General features: G+C 31.6%; 1 protein-coding gene across 2 annotated transcripts in view; it reads right to left on the bottom strand.

Annotated features, from left to right (window-relative positions):
* The window catches only part of LOC143066998 (26S proteasome non-ATPase regulatory subunit 1-like), a 189,071-nt gene that overhangs the window by 153,401 nt on the left and 18,615 nt on the right, over positions 1-17,055 (bottom strand). For both annotated transcript variants that reach the window (XM_076239920.1, XM_076239919.1), the window contains exons 7-13: positions 15,160-15,222; positions 14,105-14,248; positions 10,547-10,615; positions 9,773-9,924; positions 8,192-8,294; positions 2,427-2,564; positions 1,473-1,561 (exon numbers count right to left, since the gene is read on the bottom strand). In XM_076239920.1, coding sequence (XP_076096035.1) covers positions 1,473-1,561; positions 2,427-2,564; positions 8,192-8,294; positions 9,773-9,924; positions 10,547-10,615; positions 14,105-14,248; positions 15,160-15,222 — 758 coding nt within the window. The remainder of the gene's footprint in view (positions 1-1,472; positions 1,562-2,426; positions 2,565-8,191; positions 8,295-9,772; positions 9,925-10,546; positions 10,616-14,104; positions 14,249-15,159; positions 15,223-17,055) is intronic.

Below are 17,055 nucleotides of genomic sequence, written 5' to 3' on the forward strand. Positions count from 1 at the left end.
CTTGCTTGCATCTGAGTCTGTGAGTTCACAAGATTTTATGAATCTTCTTGTTTTGATTGTGAATCTGCGATTACAATAGATTTTATGAATCTTCTTGTTTTGATTGAGAATCTGCGAATACAGTAGATTTCATTAATCTTTTTGTTAAGACTGAGTCTGGGAGTAATAAAGATTTCATAGATTTTCTTGTTTTGATTGTGAGTCTGTGAGTTACAAAGATTTCATTGATTTTCTTGTTTTGACTGTGAGTATGTGAGTAATAAAGATTTCATAGATTTTCTTGTTTTGACTGCTAGTCTGTGAGTTACAAAGATTTCATTAATTTTCCTGTTTTGACCGTGAGTATGTGAGTTATAAAGATTTCATAGATTTTCTTTTTATGACTGCGAGTCTGTGAGTAACAAAGATTCCATAGATTTTCTTGTTTTGACTGAGTCTGAGTAACAGAGATTCCATAGATTTTCTTGTTTTGACTGTGAGTCTGTGAGTTACAAAGATTTCATTGATTTTCTTGTTTTGACTGTGAGTATGAGTAATAAAGATTTCATAGATTTTCTTGTTTTGACTGCGAGTCTGTGAGTAACAGAGATTCCATAGATTTTCTTGTTTTGACTGTGAGTCTGTGAGTAACAAAGATTCCATAGATTTTCTTGTTTTGACTGCGAGTCTGTGAGTAAAAAAGATTCCATAGATTTTCTTGTTTTGACTGTGAGTCTGCGAGTAACAACATTCCATAGATTTTCTTGTTTTTACTGAGTCTGTAAGTAACAAAGATTCCATAGATTTTCTTGTTTTGACTGCGAGTCTGTGAGTAACAAAGATTTCATAGATTTTCTTGTTTTGACTGTGAGTAATAAAGATTTCATGGATTTTCTTATATTGACAGAGTTTGTGAGTACTATATATATATATATTCATTTGAGCTTCTTGACTTGATGTGAGTCTCTGAGTTCACAAAATTTTATGGATCTTCTTGTTTTTACAATAAATCTGTGAGTATACTAGATTTTATGAATCTTCTTGTTTTGACTGAGTCTGTGAGTACTAGAGATTTCATAGAACTTAATGATTTGATTGTGAGTCTGTGAGTACTATAGATTTCATGAATCTTTTTGGTTTTACTAAAAGTCAAGTACATAGATTTAATGGATTTCTTGTTAAGTATACTACTATTTATCTTGTTTCAAAGTTTGATTGATTAATGTTTGGTGTTTTTCAGCACTTTGGCTATGACATGATGACCTTTTTTTTTTAGTGAAGGAAGCCTGAGTGCCAAGAGAACCACCATCAGGAGAACTGGCAAACCCAGTCAATGTTGACTAGTGATCACCATAAATCAACTTCTTAGAATAATGAGCCACGGAGGCCACTTCAGATACAAAACATTTGAGTAAGCATTTTTTGTATTCATGTAATTGATTAAACAGATTGATGTCATGCAAAATTTCCTTAAACAGTATATCTGAGGTTACCTTAGAAATTGATCACATGTTGTTCCACAATGCATGAACGAGTTAGCCATTACAGTTGCAGAATGACAGACAGAGTTCCTTACAGCATCCTAATAAAATACAAACAAACTTTTGGTATCAAAATAATTCATTCCTCTATGGGGCTTTTAACAAAATGATTTAAAACCTTGGTTATTTTCAATATATGCAAAGTTTTATTCTTCTTTACAAAATGAAATCAGATTTAAATTGACTGTTTTATAATTCTCTGTACTGAAGTAACCTTAAAAACAATCATAAAATGATGAACAATAACAATCAACACATGGTCTATACTTGGTACAGGCACTAAATGTTTCAGTATCTAACACATGGTCTATACTTGGTACAGGCACTAAATGTTTCAGTATCTAACACATGGTCTATACTTGGTACAGGCACTAAATGTTTCAGTATCTAACTTATATGAAACACGTTTCTTGTAATCATAATGCGATCGAAATTATTGAACCAATGCATGCATATATTAAACTAAGTACTGTATGCATATTTTTAAAGTTTATTATCAATCTATAATGTATTATCCACAAATTCAGTGACTGTTGATCACAAGCTTATTAATTTTAGAGATAGAGATATTGATAAACAATCAACACACAGCATGTGAAGCACGTGAAAAGTCAGTAAATTGATTTGATCTTCCTTTGCATGTTTGTTTACTTTCTTTCATCCTTGCATTTGTGCAGTAACACTGAATACATGAAAATGTTTGCAAATTAGAGTATGGGAAGACTATAATTCAGTATAATAATGAAGATTTGGATAACATAAAGGATTTTCTTTTACAAAAGGTTTATGTACAGTTGTTTTTTAGTAAGACCCTCAAGTATATAAAACATATCCTACTTTTCTTTGGAATTTAAAGTTTTATATAACATATCAGTTATATTACTCAAAATGGCATGATGGACATACCTTGGTATTTTTCAGTATTAACATGTCTGTTTTATTATTCCGTATTAAGAACTGTAGATTGTGTCCTATTGTCAGATCACCTCCCAGAATCGTCTGTAATTTCTTCATTCTTTCCTGTATCTTTTTATCTTCTTCACTCTACAAATAAGCATTAGATTTTTAAGTGTTTTAATTGCTTTGAGAAAATATGTTTTAATGAAATACTAGCTGATACAAGAACTTTCATTCATGAGGTTTCAAATTTTCTAGATTTTTGAAAACTCACTTTCCTTTGATTCAAACAAGATTGTAGATGAATTAATTCAATAGGATATTTTTGACATGATCCAAGTACATTATACTATCAAATTGTATAAACATCTTTTAAAGGGGCACTAGCTAAGAGATATATACAATTTGAATATATTTTTCAATCATTAATGAAAGTGAAAAAGTAAAATAATAACTATCTTTTAGCAGCCAGTATGGTTCAATTTTGCCAAAATAAGCTCAGAAACATTGATGGTGAATTTTTCACTTGTAAGTGAATAATTCGACCTTATTGAATCCGTATTCATATGAACTTCAATTTAACCATTTAGCTAGAGATAGATAACGCATGAGTTTTGTGTGCGTTCATTTATTTAAAGGAAAAGAATGTCAACATTGAAAGGGAACAAAGGCAAATCTTATTTTTAATCTATTATATTAAATTAAACAGATCTAGAAAAATCAAATGGTACTAGGTCGCTTTATATCTATATCTATGTTTATGTTTATATCAGGTATATGACCGTTGGCAGTCTTCAGAGGTTACCTCAATGGTTTATTAGATGGCTTCTAGACTAAAATACACACTTAATTTTTAAATATATAATTGTATTCATGCATCTTCAATTGTTTTTTTTAGACTTTTTAATATTTGGATAAATATTTTAGTATGTTATAAGTCGATTTGACAGCTAATGCCCCTTTAATAAATTCTATGCGGTAAACTAACAAATAAATCATCTTGTCAACTGACAAATTTATCAAATATACAATGTGTACAACCATAGAATAATTATTGTTATTTCTATAAATTAATGTAAGTTCTAGACCAACATAATTTTTGTTTACAAAGATCAGGAATACACACACGATACAATCAGCTAAACCAACAATCAAGTAGGACTATATTTATAGTAAATAAGTCATACATTGTCAAGTCTCTATAACTACCATGACTACAGGTTGTACTTATTTTTTAAATTTCATATAAAGTTTATTTTATTTTTATTTAGAATTTTTTTTATTAATAGTATCTTAAACTTGAAGAAAAACGCAAAAAGCGAGTTTATAAATACTATCATTACTCACATTCTCAAATATTAACTAAACCAAACAAACAAACAAACAAATATTTTATTTGCCAAACACGGCGCCCAGAATGAGCAGAATAATTATAATATAATTTTCAAACATAATGTAAAGTAAATTCAAAATAGGTTAAACAAAGTACATAATATGATTGATTTTGATTTAGTTGATTGATATAATATTAAAGAAAATGAAGTAGGCAATTTGTAAATAATAAACATATATAATACAATATGACCAATAGTCTGTTATTCTGGTCCCTTTATTGGACAGCACACCTCGTAGTATATACTAATAATTTATCAAATGCAAAAGAAATAACTTATGTAAATGCATATTTGATCATTATATAATTTTATATAGAGAAATCTAATTTAATATTGTATTTCTGTTTATATTTAAAACCTCTAATAATGACCATAATTTGCTATTGGGCTCCGTTTCCTATAACTATAGAAAAGTGATAAAATGTGAATTACTGTAAGAAAAGTTGTAACTACATCTAAAGATGCCATTATTTTTATCAACATACAAGTGTATGCTACTCTTCCCTAGAAAAAAAATTGAAATTAACAAATTTCAAAGATTATACGACCGTATTTGTGTGTCGTTTCTCGCGTTACTTTTCGCGTCCGAAGTGCATAACGCTGACTAATTTATAGATAATCGTCACCGGCAAATTCGTAATTTTTGCTTTAAAATAACAAAGAACATCGACCAATAAGAATAGTGAGAAGAAAATGCCGAGAACTATAAGTATTTCTGTAGCAGGTGTAAGAACACTGTCGTTATTTTGGTTTCCCATTTCGTAACGCACATTTTAGATGGTTTAATCTGCTTTGTTGTAAAAGAATTCTTTGCAACAATATGCAAATACGAACTCTCGCGAGATGTTCAAACAGGTAAATCAGAGATGATTTACATTCTTGTTTTGTTCTTCGTAACAATTAAGTTAGACAAGAGTGCACACACTGAAATGTCTCGCCTTCTATACTAATCATTGATATTATGTTGATAGTCCTAAGTATAAAGCTAAGCTTTATTACAACTGTCACATAAACTTAACATTAACCAAGATAACTAAACAAAGACCAATGAACCTTGAAAATGAGGTCAAGGTCAGATGAACCATGCCAGGCAGACATGTACAGCTAACAATGCTTCTATACAACATATATAGTTGACCCATTACTTATAGTTTAAGAAAAATAGATCAAAACACAAAAACTTAACACTGTGCAATGAACCATGAAAATGAGGTCAGGGTCAAATAAAACCTGCGCAACTGACATAAAGATCATAAAATATTTCCATACACCAAATATAGTTGACCTATGGCATACAGTATTAGATAAAAAGACCGAAACTCAAAAACTTAACTTTGACCACTGAACCATGAAAATGAGGTCTAGGTCACATGACATCTGCCCGCTAGACATGTACACCTTACAATCATTCCATACAACAAATATAGTAGACCTATTGCATATAGTATGAGAAAAATAGACCAAAACACAAAAATTTAACCATAACCACTGAACCATGAAAATGAGGTCAAGGTCAGATGACACCTGCCAGTTGGACATGTACACCTTACAGTCCTTCCATAAACCGAATATACTAGCCTTATTGCTTATAGTATCTGAGATATGGACTTGACCACCAAAACTTAACCTTGTTCACTGATCCATGAAATGAGGTCGAGGTCAAGTGAAAACTGTCTGACAGACATGAGGACCTTGCAAGGTACGCACATATTAAATATAATTATCCTATTACTTATAATAAGAGAGAATTCAACATTACAAAAAATTTGAACTTTTTTTTCAAGTGGTCAATGAACCATGAAAATGAGGTCAAGGACATTGGACATGTGACTGACGGAAACTTCGTAACATGAAGCATCTATATACAAAGTATGAAGCATCCAGGTCTTCCACCTTCTAAAATATAAAGCTTTTAAGAAGTGAGCTAACACCGCCGCCGCAGCCGCCGCCGCCGGATCACTATCCCTATGTCGAGCTTTCTGCAACAAAAGTTGCAGGCTCGACAAAAATGACGTTATCGTTATGCGTTACATTTCACACGAAACAGAAGTCCATTTATTTATTAAAATTGTTTTTGTCGTTAAGTTCTAATCATTTCCGGTCATACGTGAAACATGTGACTAACATGTGATCACGCCCTTACAGCCGGATATACGAAATACTAGGTCTAAACATTGTATTTGTTTCCAACGGGATGTAAGCAAACATAATCTGTAGGCTTGTTTCGTCTTGTTTAAAAAAGGAAAATACAATTTTCAAAGAGATTGCGCCGGGGGTCTATTATTTTTCCTATGTGCATAATGTTACATACGATCTTGTGTGAAAATAAATGCCCAATGACTTGACAAAATCGATTTCAGATTTGACCGACGTTTTAACACACTTCATTTCCCAATAACGATGTAAAGGGTCCTTGGAAAATTCAATCGAAATTACGTCTCCTATCATGGTGCCGATGTTCGTTGGATTGATTTAGCTTCAACAGTAAATATTACTGGATATTTTAGGTGAATAAAGATAATTTAATAAAAAATACATGTTAATGTACCGTTACACTTGGAATGTACAAAGTTGGTATCTTTGTCACAATTTTTAATTAATTTTTTTTATTCATGTTCTGCAAACACTTATCAGAAACGCAATAAACTTGTCAAAGGAAAAGTAAACTTTTACCATGCATGACTTGAAAGGAAGTACTTTATTGATTTTAGCCCACTAAAGTAGGTTAAAATGTGGAAACCATGTAGATGGTGTACAGGTTACAAATATCACATGGTGCCTATTTTAAAGATGCTAATTCCAAGTTAAAAGTTGTTTTCTTTACTGGATTTAAAGAATTTTACATTACCAATGATTTGGAATAAATTGTATATAACTGGAATTTCAAAACCAAATATAAATACATTTTTTTGGCTAAAACATCAAGATACAACGATTATGGTATCCTGTATCAATGAAGAAAATACGGAAATTCCTGAATAAATTGTACTAATTGTTTTCAAAACAAGCACATATTTAGGAGTTTTATAATACTGTTACATTTAAGATGGATTTTAAGAAAAAGTATACTGTTCAGATCATTTCAAGCAGATTTTGCAATAAAATAAAACTAAAAAAATGCTTTCGGTTTCTTATGGTTTCCTGTCGCGTTTAAAAAAAACTTTAATTTAACATTGAAAATAGATTTTAAATATTAACATGAAGCAAGTAACACTAGTAATGGTGTTCATTTATGTCTTTTGAAATATATTGTGCAAAATAAAGAAAATAAAGATTGGTTTCCTGTTTTGTTTCCTGTCACGTAAACGGTGAATCAAAATGTATTAATTTTTTCTCGAAAAACTCAATTGTTCCATTAATACTATTCTAACATCAACACAACCCACAGAATAAAAGTTAAAGTTTTAGAACTTATAAAAAAGGATACAAAAAGAAACCAAAGGCCGAATACCAAATTATGGTCCATATATGACAAGTATTCAAAGTGTGGTAAAAACATTTCATGCAAAGGCAGGGTTGGCAAAGTATTACCCGCCCGGGAATTGCCAGGTGGGAAAACCCGGGTTTTCCCGGGCTGGGCAATACTCCCAGAAATGGGTAATACTGGGCATTACTGGGCAATATGAATTTTTAAGCTCATTTTAACACAAAATAGTTAAGACTTGGTGTAGTTTCATAGTATTACAGCTAAATATATACTTTTTATACAGATAACCATTGAGTCCTTTCTAGAAAAATGAAAAATTCAATTTCATTTAATTCTATATGTAAGCAGAATGCAAGATTTGCACATTTAAGGATACCGTGTTAATTACCAAGCATTGTTTTGATAATCAAATCTTTGATAAAAATGCATTGTTTTAAGTGAATTGTTATTTTAATTGTTATACAGTCATATTGATATTGCTAAATAAACAACCTAAGGGGTCATGCCATTAAAATTTATAAAATTGAAAGGGCTGATTATTGTAAATAAACAAATCTGTGTTGTAATCTGAATAATTACTTATTAATTATTGACAGTACATTAAAATATACATAAATTTAAACGTATTTTTTCTTACTTCTTAATAAGAGTTGTACTTATTTGAAAAAAATGATTTTTTTTGCTTTATATTTACAGTCTGACCAATCTCGACAACTAAAACAAGTTATATATATCTTAAATGTATTACATTTGTGTTTGATCACTAAATCCTCTATGAAATTTAGACCAGTATTCTATATTACCCAGTATTGCCCAGTATTACCAACTAAAACCCAGTAAAACCCGGGTTTTCCCAGTATTTCCCACTGGGCTGGGCAATACTCATAAAACCCGGGTTTTTGCCAACCTTGTGCAAAGGGAGGTAACAACTTTAATGACTTATTTAAATTTACCAGAGGATGTTGTGGCTCTGATTTTACTGTAGTTGTGTCTGTGGCTTTAGTAGCATCTGTGGCAACTGTGGCTTGGGTCTTACTATCATCAATTTCCATTTCACTGTTAAAACAAGAGGAATAATATAAATAAGTTACATAAAATGTTGTGTTTTATTATCTCCAGTATGTCCTGTTTGCTTGATTGTAATCTTCATGAATATTGGTAAGAAAACATACTATATAAAACAAAAAGTGCTACACCTGCTGCTAGTCATCTTGAAAGTTACCAAATATGATCCCTCCGTTTGCCAAAGTTTAAAAAGTCTAATATATTTTCCCATTATATATAGTGTTTACAGTTCAATATTAATGAGCAGCTGAAATTTCTGATATATAACTCTCAAATGCAAAAGTTTTAAGTAAAATACTATTAAAATAAACTTCTGGAAAAAAAATTCGTAAGGGTTCCGCGGAACCCAGTGTCTCGCCTACTTTTGCTGTTAATCGCAGATTCAACAAAAATGAGGAAAAACATGAATAAAAATTTCCCTCTCGATACTGTCTTTTGATTGAAAGAAGCTTCCAAGTTTGGTAAAAAAATCCAGGATAGTTTATGAATCTAATAAATGTTTTATAAACTTTAACTGCAGACTGTATGTAATGTTAACTGGAAGAAAAACTAAGTCATTTTATAAGTAAAATACGGAAAAAGTGAATTTTTTTTTTACAAAATTTACTTCTGAATAATATCTTATGATCAGATACAAGCTTTTGTCTAAGTTTGATAGAAATCCAGGATAGTTTAAGAAAATTATAAAAATTTAAAAACTTAAACCACAGAGTGAATGTTTTGTTTCTGGCAAAAAAACTAAGTCCATTTATAAGTAAAATACGGAAAAGTGGAAATTTATTTTTACAAAATTTTCTTCTTGATACTATCTTATGATCATAAACAAGCTTCTGTCCAAGTTTGGTACAAATCAAGGATAGTTTATGAAAGTTATTAAAATTTTAAAAACTTTAACCACAGAGTGAATGTAATGTTTCCTCGCAGAAAAACTAAGTCCATTTATAAGTAAAATACGGAAAAGTGGAAATTTATTTCTACAAAATTTTCTTCTTGATACTATCTTATGATCATAAACAAGCTTCTGTCCAAGTTTGGTACAAATCAAGGATAGTTTATGAAAGTTATTAAAATTTTAAAAACTTTAACCACAGAGTGAATGTAATGTTTCCTCGCAGAAAAACTAAGTCCATTTATAAGTAAAATACGGAAAAGTGGAAATTTATTTTTACAAAATTTACTTCTGGATACTTTCTTATGATCATAAACAAGCTTCTGTCCAAGTTTGGTAGAAATTCAGTATAGTTTAAGAAAGTTATTAAAATTTCAAAAACTTTAACCACAGAGTGAATATTTGTGGACGCCGCCGCCGACGACGACGCCGACGACGACGGAATGTAGGATCGCTTAGTCTCGCTTTTTCAACTAAAGTCGAAGGCTCGACAAAAATGTATTCTTGAGAATAAATATGGCAAATTCAAATTCTACATATATTTAATATCCTTCTACATGAGGGCACTACTACTGTATACCTGTCTTTTTTGTCTTCCTCTGTTTTGACTGATTTTTCTGGTTCAGGTAACGGTACTGTAGATCTGAGAGAATTGGTTACTCTCAGTAGAAACTGTTGGGTTGCACTGTCATAAAGGTCAAAGGCTATCTGGTAGGCCATTAATAAATTCTCCTGGAATTCAACAGGTTAAATGAAACAATAGTCAGCAAAAACAAGTGCAATCACCTTATTGATAAACAAAAAGACAAAAGTGACACTTTTTTAAAAGTCTTTGTTTTTTTCTTTCTTAATTTCTAATAATTAAGAACAACTTATCAAAGCCAAATTTATCTGGAGATTTTCAACAAATGTTTAAAATGACAACAATTGCTCACCGTTAGATTACATTGTATAATGTTTGTCTAACTGAAATGACAACAATTGCTCACCGTTAGATTACATTGTATAATGTTTGTCTAACTGTTCTACATCATCAGTTTCCCTAAATGTTTTTTCTCTTATCTAATTAATAATGTAATCATAAAAAATTACTTAGTACCTCATAAATAATAAGGAAGATAGATTATGAAAATCAAACTAAATGTGTTTAAGTCAAAAGTTTAGATTGTACAATAAATCATACACCTGGCAACTAAAAAGATGATGTTATGATAAGACAACTCTTCTGTTTAATCTTTTAAAATCTGAACACTTGAGGCTGTTATTCATATTTTATTTGAGTAAGTTGATTTTAAGATTTGAAAGTACATCTTTGAAATTATTGTTGATATCTGAACCTGGTAATACTATTTACCTCTGTTCCTTTGATCAATCTTTCCAGGATATCTGCTACAGACTGGGGGTCATCCAGAAATATAAAACACTGTAAAAAACATAATATAAAACACTGTAAAAAACATACAGTAATATAAAACACTGTAAAAAACATACAGTAATTTAAAACACTGTAAAACAAGAATGTGTCCACAGTACACGGATGCCCCACTCACACTATCATTTTCTATGTTTAAAGGACTGTGAAATTGGAATAAATTCTCTAATTTGGCATTAAAATTAGAATGATCTTATCAAAGGGAACATGTATACTAAGTTTCAAGTTGATTGGACTTCTACTTTATCAAAAACTACCTTGACCAAAAACTTTAACCTGAAATTTGCACTATCATTTTCTATGTTCAGTGAACCGTAAAATTGGGGTCAAAACTCTAATTTGGCATTTAAATTAGAAAGATCATATCATAGGGCACATGTATACTAAGTTTCAAGTTGATTGGACTTCAACTTCATCAAAAACTACCTTGACCAAAAACTTTAACCTGAAGCCAAAAACTTTAACCTGAAATTTGCACTATCATTTTCTATGTTCAGTGAACTGTAAAATTGGGGTCAAAACTCTAATTTGGCATTTAAATTAGAAAGATCATATCATAGGGCACATGTATACTAAGTTTCAAGTTGATTGGACTTCAACTTCATCAAAAACTACCTTGACCAAAACTTTAACCTGAAGCCAAAAACTTTAACCTGAAATTTGCACTATCATTTTCTATGTTCAGTGAACCGTAAAATTGGGGTCAAAACTGTAATTTGGCATTTAAATTAGAAAGATCATATCATAGGGCACATGTATACTAAGTTTCAAGTTGATTGGACTTCAACTTCATCAAAAACTACCTTGACCAAAAACTTTAACCTGAAGCCAAAAACTTTAACCTGAAATTTGCACTATCATTTTCTATCAGTGAACCGTAAAATTGGGGTCAAAACTCTAATTTGGCATTTAAATTAGAAAGATCATATCATAAGGAACATGTGTACTAAGTTTCAAGTTGATTGGACTTCAACTTCATCAAAAACTACCTTGACCAAAAACTTTAACCTGAAGCGGGACAGACGGACGAACGAACAGACGAACGAACGAACGAACAGACGGATGAACGGACGCACAGACCAGAAAACATAATGCCCCTCTACTATCGTAGGTGGGGCATAAAAACTAAATTTGAGGTACTTTTTAGAAATTCCCTATCATAATGACTATGTATGTAAAGTTACAAATGGATGCAACTATAACTTCATCATAAACTACCTCGACCAAAAACTTTAACCTGGCAAAGAGCTGTTTCACACAATCTCATTTTCATGTTCAATGAACCATGAAATGAGGACCAAAACCTAAATTTGAGGTACTTTTTAGAAATTCCCTATTATAATGACTATGTATGTAAAGTTACAAATGGATGCAACTATAACTTCATCATAAACTACCTCGACCAAAAACTTTAACCTGACATGGGACAGACGGACGAACGGACGAACGAACAGACGAACGAACAGACGAACGAACAGACGGACGAACGGACGCACAGACCAGAAAACATAATGCCCCTACTACTATCGTAGACGGGGCATAAAAACATACAGTAAAATAAAACTGTAAAAACATACAGTAATATAAAACACTGTAAAAACATACAGTAATTTAAAACACTGTAAAAAACATACAGTAATATAAAACACTGTAAAAACATACAGTAATTTAAAACACTGTAAAAAACATACAGTAATATAAAACACTGTAAAAACATACAGTAATATAAAACACTGTAAAAACATACAGTAATATAAAACACTGTAAAAACATACAGTAATTTAAAACACTGTAAAAAACATACAGTGAAATAAAACTGTAAAAAACATACAGTAATATAAAACACTGTAAACAAGAATGTGTCAAAAGTACATGGATGCCCCACTCACATTATCCTTTTCCATGTTTGATGGACCATGAAATTGGGTAATAATCTAATTTGGCATTGAAATTAGAAAGATTATACTATAGGGAACATATGTACTAAGTTTCAAGCTGATTGGACTTCAGCTTCATCAAAAACTACCTTGACCAAAAACTTTAACCTGAAACTTGCACTTTCATTTTCTATGTTCAGTGGACCATGGAATTGGGGTCAAAAGTCTAATTTGGCTTTAAAATTGGAAAGATCATATCATAAGAAACATGTGTACTAAGTTTCAAGTTGATTGGACTTCAGCTTCATCAAAAACTACCTTGACCAAAAACTTTAACCTAAAACTTGCACTTTCATTTTCTATGTTCAGTGGACCATGAAATTGGGGTCAAAAGTCTAATTTGTTTATTAAGACTTTTACAGCTTGATTGTCTTTTACTGAAGACTATGTTGACCTTCGAGGTTTTCTTGTTCTTAAAATGGTAAAACTCCTTAGGGTTGAAGTTGTTCTTTCCACATTAGTTCTTGAAAAAAAAATACTTGAGCTGTATGAAATATTATTGATACAGTGAAACTTCTCAAAACCGGCCGACCGTCGGACCACGGGATTCGGCCGGTTTTCGGGGGTGGCCGGTTTAATGAATTTGAAATAAACAAGAGTTACTTCCCTTCAATATAAGGGTTACTTCCCTTCAATATGTGTGCATTTGGTTTTTTTTACCATGTATTGTACCTCAATCATAAAGTTTGTTTTGTTGTGAAAATTTAGCTTTGTATTCTAAATTGATTATGAAATAAATATTAAAACATCATTTGTATCTTTATTATTTTTTATTTTGCAGGAATAACAAATAAAATGCAACTATATAACAAAACAATTTTAATATCAATATCATATATTATTCAATCTAAAAAGCTGTAATTAGCGGTATCATACTATGTTCCTTAATTCTTCATAAGCAATACACACACATTAAAGCTTAGCACCTCAAACTAATCAAACACGCTGTTAATAAACTAAATGGTTTCAAATACATCAATAGATTATCCCAACGATAACGAATTACGATTTATTCAAAAAAATCAAAGTGAGTGATAAATTTTCATAATTTGCTTATTTTTTTTTTTTAAATCATCAAATAAAGTAGCCAAGCTTAAACATTTAATGAAAATTAACTATCATCATTGATTAGCGTGGGTGAGATCAAAATCTCTCAACCGATAATTTATTCGGGTATTGATTTGACATTGACAGGTGAACACTACTCAGTGGCCATGCAGGTGTCTAATTGACCGGATTAACTTGTTTGTTTATATAACAGTATTATATATGGACTAATGATTACAAATGAGAAGGCCGGTTTTATGAGGTGATATTTTATTGATTTTGATTACACAAATACACAAATAACGGCCGGTATCCGGTTTAAAGGGGTGGCCGGTTTTATAAGGTTACCTGACCGTTTATTTACATACACGCCGGCCGGGACTTGCGGTTTTGGCCGGTATGAAGGGAGAACCGGTATTAAGAGGGACCGGTTTAGAGAAATTTCACTGTACAACTTATTTTTATTTTGGAAGCTTTCAGACTTTCTGGTCCTTACCTGACAAACATTTATGTAATCTGGAGTTTGTAGTCCCATGTATAATTTGGAAAGGACTTGTAATACTGTCTTCTTAAACTGTCTGTTCCCAATCAAAGACATACAGACTTTCAGACTGTATGACAACATGCTATTAACATCATCCTACAAATATAGAAAATGCAAGTTATTAGTCACTTTCTTTTTCACAAGAATTTGAGTTATACAAACATATTTTGTAAATACACTATTAAATAACATGAGGGAATTTAAAGAAGTAGGTTAGGTAAGTGCCATATTTGGCCCCTATTAAAAAGTTCAATGTTTCAAGATGAAAATGTTTTAAGTTGACATAAAGACATGTGAGAAAGTTATATAGAACTATTTCTGTCATAGTTTTATTCTAAAGCGTTGATCCCAGTAAGGTCAAAATAAGCAGTTTTGGCAAAATTTGACAAGATCAGCAGGATTGCAGCCAAATTTTAGACCAGGTAACATAGAGCACAGTCGTTGACAATCAAAATATTTAAGTTAGACATGTAAAATGTCATGCAAACATTATTGTCAAAGATCTTTTTGTCGAAGTATGTGCTATATGTTTCCTGTCTAGATAATCAATGGAAATTTATAAATTTTCATTGTTTTTTAGTGGAAAATCAAAATGAGTACTATTTGTGACGTCATGAATAAAACGCAGGAACATAAATTTTCAACAAAAAGACTTATTTCCTATCTAGTCATTGTTTTAGCTATGATTCATCCTGATATCAGTCAATAAATCCCAATTTGATATTAAGGGTAAAAAAGGGGGCCATTTTAAAGCCTTATCGAACCTACTCCTTTGTTTAAAAAAAGATCTGCTTAGCTTTTAATCTATCAAACTGTTGTGTATTAATTTTCTAATAAAACTTTACAAAGTTATAATATGATATTTCATCAAAAACAATTGATAAACAAGAACATTTTGTAATTCAGTCTTCATTTCTGATTGGTTTAAACATTTCATTAACAATGATGTTAAACTTTATGTGTATTGAAGTTTATGTCACATTTTGTTTTATGGATTAATGACTTACTGCTTGTAGGATTGCCTTTTCAAATATATCAATTCTCCTGGTCTCCAATGCTATACCTACAGCCTACAAATACAATATAGCATACGTCATTAGTAGAAACCAAACGTATATCAAATATAAATTGGTGGTTACACATTAGGAAAACCTTTACCAACAGGAAATTTTTAATATACAATTGCTGAACTTGACTTTTGCAAAACTTAATGGACAACTCTGGCCTTTTTATAGGAAGATAATGATCCATAGTAGTCCTTAACAATGGCCTGGTGTCCTGAGCTGAGTTTCCTGCAGGATTAATTGTGTAGTTATCTAAGGGAAGTCTATTGTCCACAGGAGAGTTGAGGTTTAATTGTGTAGTTATCTAAGGGAAGTCTACCATTATTGTCCACAGGAGAGTTGAGGTTTAATTGTGTAGTTATCTAAGGGAAGTCTATTGTCCACAGGAGAGTTGAGGTTTAATTGTGTAGTTATCTAAGGGAAGTCTATTGTCCACAGGAGAGTTGAGGTTTAATTGTGTAGTTATCTAAGGGAAGTCTACCATTATTGTCCACAGGAGAGTTGAGGTTTAATTGTGTAGTTATCTAAGGGAAGTCTACCATTATTGTCCACAGGAGAGTTGAGGTTTAATTGTGTAGTAATCTAAGAGAAGTCTACCATTATTGTCCACAGGAGAGTTGAGGTTTAATTGTGTAGTTATCTAAGGGAAGTCTACCATTATTGTCAACAGGAGAGTTGAGGTTTAATTGTGTAGTAATCTAAGGGAAGTCTACCATTATTGTCAACAGGAGAGTTGAGGTTTAATTGTGTAATTATCTAAGGGAAGTCTACCATTATTGTCCACAGGAGAGTTGAGGTTTAATTGTGTAGTTATCTAAGGGAAGTCTATTGTCCACAGGAGAGTTGAGGTTTAATTGTGTAGTTATCTAAGGGAAGTCTACCATTATTGTCCACAGGAGAGTTGAGGTTTAATTGTGTAGTTATCTAAGGGAAGTCTACCATTATTGTCCACAGGAGAGTTGAGGTTTAATTGTGTAGTTATCTAAGGGAAGTCTACCATTATTGTCCACAGGAGAGTTGAGGTGTAATTGTGTAGTTATCTAAGGGAAGTCTACCATTATTGTCCACAGGAGAGTTGAGGTTTAATTGTGTAGTAATCTAAGGGAAGTCTACCATTATTGTCCACAGGAGAGTTGAGGTTTAATTGTGTAGTTATCTAAGGGAAGTCTACCATTATTGTCAACAGGAGAGTTGAGGTTTAATTGTGTAGTTATCTAAGGGAAGTCTACCATTATTGTCCACAGGAGAGTTGAGGTTTAATTGTGTAGTTATCTAAGGGAAGTCTACCATTATTGTCAACAGGAGAGTTGAGGTTTAATTGTGTAGTAATCTAAGGGAAGTCTACCATTATTGTCAACAGGAGAGTTGAGGTTTAATTGTGTAGTTATCTAAGGGAAGTCTACCATTATTGTCCACAGGAGAGTTGAGGTTTAATTGTGTAATTATCTAAGGGAAGTCTACCATTATTGTCCACAGGAGAGTTGAGGTTTAATTGTGTAATTATCTAAGGGAAGTCTACCGTTATTGTCCACAGGAGAGTTGAGGTTTAATTGTGTAGTTATCTAAGGGAAGTCTACCATTATTGTCAACAGGAGAGTTGAGGTTTAATTGTGTAGTAATCTAAGGGAAGTCTACCATTATTGTCAACAGGAGAGTTGAGGTTTAATTGTGTAATTATCTAAGGGAAGTCTACCATTATTGTCAACAGGAGAGTTGAGGTTTAATTGTGTAGTTATCTAAGGGAAGTCTACCATTATTGTCCACAGGAGCATTGAGGTTTAATTGTGTAGTAATCTAAGGGAAGTCTACCATTATTGTCCACAGGAGCGTTGAGGTTTA

This window comes from Mytilus galloprovincialis, chromosome 3 (genome assembly GCF_965363235.1).
Source record: "Mytilus galloprovincialis chromosome 3, xbMytGall1.hap1.1, whole genome shotgun sequence".
NCBI classification, from domain to species: domain Eukaryota; kingdom Metazoa; phylum Mollusca; class Bivalvia; order Mytilida; family Mytilidae; genus Mytilus; species Mytilus galloprovincialis.